Source organism: Mus caroli, chromosome 4 (genome assembly GCF_900094665.2).
Source record: "Mus caroli chromosome 4, CAROLI_EIJ_v1.1, whole genome shotgun sequence".
Lineage (NCBI taxonomy): Eukaryota > Metazoa > Chordata > Mammalia > Rodentia > Muridae > Mus > Mus caroli.
The window spans coordinates 122,567,566-122,572,421 of NC_034573.1; the positions used below are offsets into that span (position 1 = coordinate 122,567,566).

Consider the following 4,856-nt stretch of genomic DNA (forward strand, 5'->3'; position numbering starts at 1 on the left):
AAAAAAAAAAAAAAAAAAAAGAGCAGGGCGGTAGTGGCCCATGCCTTTAATCCCAGCACTCAAGAGGCGATTTTCTGAGTTCGCTGCCAGCCTGGTCTACAAAGTGAGTTTCAGGACAGCCAGGGCTATACAGAGAAACCCTAGTCTTGGAAAAACAAAAAACAACAACAAAAAAATCATACAGTCTTAGACAGAGCAGCAGTACACGGACTTTAATCCCAGTGTTTGGGAGACAGAGGCAGTCAGATCTCTGAGAGTTCAAAGACAGCCAGAGCTATGAGTTATATGACCCTGCCTCAGAACCAAACAAGAAAAATGTTTAGATCAAAGTTTTTATGTCCAAAGGGGCCCTCAAACACTATCTTTCAGACTCAGTAAACCCAAGTGGCTGAAGGAAAGTATATGGGCATCTTTTTGGGGGGATGCGGGGAGGTGAACTACACACAGTGGACGGGGACACACACACACACACATTCTGTATCTGAAATATCTGAGGATCTGTCAACGGCAACTCTGCACGAGCTTGGCGACTTAACTGTAGCTCTCTTGAACCGACGAGGTGGGAGGAAGTTATATATAAAAACGCTGGCATTTCAGGGGTTAAAAAATGCTTAGGAAGAGGAGGAAGGCTACCAATTAGATGCTAAAAAGTCACCCTGTTCGTGTGTTTTCCAAGACACTGCTGGGGTACTTTTTTCATTTTCCCTAATAAAGCTTTGCCACCTCTAACTTTGAGATTGGCTGTAAAGTGCCCATGAAGTGTCAGAGTTCGAAACACTCCTCACAGGCAGCACATGATTCCGGGGTTCAATCTCATCCAGGACAAGGGAAATCTCTGGGCCCTCATTCTCACTCAAGACGACCACAGCAGGAGAGAAGGCGGTTCAAGGGAATCTTCCCGGGGGCCAGTCGGGGGCAAACAGGGGAGTCGCTGTCCCCTCCCGCGACCTCACCAGGTCGGAGAAGAAACCCCAGCCGTTGCTAAGCACCAGGACACGCCGGCTGCCAGGGCCTGGACTCGGCCCGGGGCTCCCCCAAGTACCCTGCAGTCCTCTGCGGGCCCGGCTCAGCTCCTCCGCAAAATGGGCCGGCCACACCCTGCCCGAGGGGACCCCGGCAGCCGTCCTCGCCGGACCGAGAGTTCCGAACCGCGCCCGGAGCGTCCCCAGCTCCCGGCCGCCGCCCCAGCCCGCGCACCTTGCACAGCTGCTGCCCCTGAGACAGCGCCTCGAAGGGGAAGCGCTGGTGGCACTTGGTGCAGGCGTACAGCGCCGCCATGTCCGGCCCGGGCCGTGCTCGCCTCCGCCCCTCCCGCCGGCCCGCCGCTTTATCTGACAGTCTCAGGCACAACCTGGCGGCGGCGGCCGGGCCGCGGGCTGCGGAGGGCGGGCGGGCGAGGGCGGGCCGGGGACTCAGGGGCGGGCTCTCCGGTGCTCAGAGGCCGTTCGCTGGCTCGCGTGGACGTCGATCACTCGGGAGAGGGCGGAACGTGGAGTTCCCGACGGCTCTGATTCGTTCCGGGTTGGGCTACGCCACTGTGACGCTCGGGGCCGCGATTATGTAAAGCGCAGTCACGCGGGGGCGCCGCCTGAAAAGAGCGTCTTCCGAGTAGGATAGCGGAAGCCCTCGGGCTCCGCCCACTTGCCCGCTGAGGCCCCGCCTTCGCTCCGCCTCTCCGGGGGCCGCCGGAGCATTGGAGCTTCTCGCGATACTCGATGAAGTTGTGATGTTTTGGGTTGCCATGGAGCTTCCCGCTAGCCCAAGGAGGGTGGGATTGGGGTGACAGTCGGGCAACGTCGGATTCGAACTACGAGACCATCGGAGTTTAAACCCACTGGCAACCAAGGAGGAAAGTCTATCCTTGGAGCTGGCGGAGGGGAAAAGCAGGGTTTTAAATGAGTGTCCTCTATGGGCTGGAGAGAAGGCTCCGAATGCTGCTTTTGCAAAGTTTGGTTCCCAGCACCCACATCTGGAGGCTCAGATCGCCTGTAACTCCAGCTGCAGGGCTATCCCTGATGCCTCTTAACTCAGCACTGCACTCACGTGCACTTACAAAAGATGGGCAATTGGAAAATGGTAAAACAGTAGAGACCTGAAGCTAGAATTAGAGGCAATAGGAACACAGTGGCCATGGTACTCTTGAGATCGGTTGGCTGTGTGTGTATGGAGGCCATGTGTACATGACCCAAAATCTTTATTACATTTTAGTTTGCGTGTGTCTCTCTGTGTCCCCCTCACTTAATATGGAGCTAATTGATCTGTCCATGCTAGTGTGTGTGAGACTTAGGGATTGATTTGATCTCTAGCACTGGAGAAAGAAAAAGAGGTAGGTCATAGGAAGTGAGAGGAAAGAAAGGAATACAAAATATCAATGATCATTCATACAATAAACCTTTTTTTTTAAGTTATTTTTACTTGTAAATGTGTTTGTGGGGCTGGAGAGATGGCTCAGCGGTAAAGAGCACTGACTGTCTTCTAAGGGTCCTAAGTTCAATTCCCAGCAACCACATGGTGGCTCATAACCATCTGGAATGGGGTCTGATGCCCTCTTCTAGTATGTGTCTGAAGATAGCAACAGTGTACTTACATATAATAATAAATAAATCTTGGGGCCGGAGCCAGCAGGGCTGGAGCCAGCAGAGGTCCTGAGTTCAATTCCCAGCAACCACATGAAGGCTCAGAACCATCTGTTCAGCTACAGTGTACCCATATACAGAAAATAAATAAATCTTTTTAAAAAATGTGTTTGTGTATGTGTGCATGTCTCTGTGTGTGTGTGTGTGTGTGTGTGTGTGTGTGTGTGTGTGTGTGTGTGTGAATGCAGTGCCTATCAAGGCTAGATGGAGTCCCCCGGGGCTGGAGTTGCAGGCAGTTTTAAACTGTCTGACATGAATACTGTACACACAGTATGTAATCTTAACCACTGAGCCATCTCTCCAGACCCTCCTTGAATTACGTGTTAAGTATTTACTATGTGACAATTCTGGTTTATGCACACAATCAATAAGCCAGACATGATCTCTGCCTTTGTTTGGCAAATTAGCCAAAAGGGGCTATGATAAATGAAAAGACAAACTGTAAGTTGAGCATAGCAGTAACACCTGTAATCATAGTACATGGGAACTGGAGGCAGAAGGATCAGAAGTTCAAATTTATCCTTGACAACTTACTATGTTTGAGTCTAGGTAAGCTCCATGTGACCCTGTCTTTAAAAACAAGCAAAAAACCCCACAGCCAGGGAGGCAGAGGCAGGTGGATCTTGATAAATTATTTCTCCATCCATGGAACAAGCCAAATTCAAGCCAGATTACATTATATTAAATGGAGGTTTATTGGGCTCTCTGGCAAGTTCACTGGCCCCAAGGATTAAGGCCAGGGGAGTCACCATGAGGGCAAAGGTCAGGGGAGAGAAAGAGGAAAAACGGTGAGCAGAGAAAGAAGAGAAGGAGGGGGGAGGGAGGAGAAGAGAGAGAGGGAGGGAGGGAGAGGGGGCAGGGGGAGGAGGAGAGGGAGAGAGAGAACTCAGAGAACAAAATGTGCCCCTGGAGAAGGGCAGCCTAGCCCCCGGGCTGGAAAGTTCAGGATTGGGGGCAGGGTGTGCCAGATAGTAACTGAGGGATGCTGGGAGAACCTGGAAACCGGGTCTGCTTTGATCTGTAAAATTCGAATCTCAGTTCCTTGTCCTCAGGGGCCAAAACTAAACAGAGCTCTGTGTTAGAGGCCAGCCTGGTCTACAGAGCAAATTCCAGGACAGCCAGGGCTGCACAGGACCAAAAAAGGAAGAAAGGGAAAAAAAATCCTGCAAGAAAAGAGGACAGACCTAGGACGGGAGGATGGGGGATGGGGGGAGATAGGTAGGATAGACCGAGATGATGGAATGATAAAATGGAGAACTTTCTGAGGGGCCAAGATCTCAAAGTCAAGAAGAATTTAGCCTCCTGATTTAACCGAAAGTATTTTATGCAGAGAGAAAAGAGAAGCCCCATCTACCTGGGCCTCAGAGGAAAAGAGGGAGAGAAAGGATACCTACAGCGTGGACAGGGCATTGTGGGCAGCACCTCGGGCCCTGTGTGGATCGATGATGATGATGATGTTGTTGGTTTGTTTGTTCGTTTGAGATGGGAGTTTCTCTATGTAGCCCTGGCTGTCCTGGAACTTGCTCTGGAAATCAGGCTGGCCTCAAACTCAGAGATCTACCTGCCTCTGCCTCCTGAGTGCTGGGCTTAAAGGTCTGTACCACCACTGCCTGGCTCCGTATGGGGTTTTATCATGGTGGACCATACAAGGCAATAGAGAAAAGACAATAGGAAAGAAGTTACTGGCAGGTTTTTTTTTGTTTTTTTTTTTTAAAGCAAGGAGCCACATGACTGAGTTTGTGGTTTTGAAAGATTGATCTGAGGGGCTGCATCGATGACTCAGGAGGAAGAGCTGCTTCAGATTCCTAAATTCAGTTTCCAGCACATTCATGGTGTCGAGACATCTGTAACCCCAACTCCAGGGGAGTCAGGGAACATAAAAGTGGTGCACATGCATACATACAGGTGGACCATTCATACATATAAGGTAAGCCTGATTTTTTTTTTTTTTTAAGATTTATCAGAGACAGAGGCAGGATTGATAAAGGGTTGAGTCTGCTCTTGTCTATGTAGTTAGCTCCAGGCCAGTGGGGGCTACATGTGAGGCCAAGTGTTAAAAACTTGTACAGCCTTTAGAATGCCCTAGGTTCCAGTCTACAGCACTGCATAAACTGGGCACAATGGTGCAGACTTATAATCCCAGCACTCAGGAGATAGAGGTAAGAGAATTCGAAATTCAAGGTGATTTTTCTCCACACAGTGATGTCGATGCTGGTTTGG

At 50.4% G+C, this 4,856-nt stretch overlaps 1 protein-coding gene across 2 annotated transcripts in view; it reads right to left on the reverse strand.

The window, feature by feature from the left end:
- Fam76a (family with sequence similarity 76 member A) overlaps positions 1 to 1,392 on the reverse strand; it is a 25,601-nt gene extending 24,209 nt beyond the window's left edge. Inside the window, exon 1 of one of the 2 annotated variants that reach the window (XM_021161093.2) lies at positions 1,198 to 1,392. In XM_021161093.2, the coding sequence (XP_021016752.1) occupies positions 1,198 to 1,278 (81 nt within the window). In that variant the 5' untranslated portion in view covers positions 1,279 to 1,392. The remainder of the gene's footprint in view (positions 1 to 1,197) is intronic. The other variant, XM_029476486.1, reaches the window with a different exon arrangement.
- Positions 1,393 to 4,856: the final 3,464 nt, after the last annotated feature.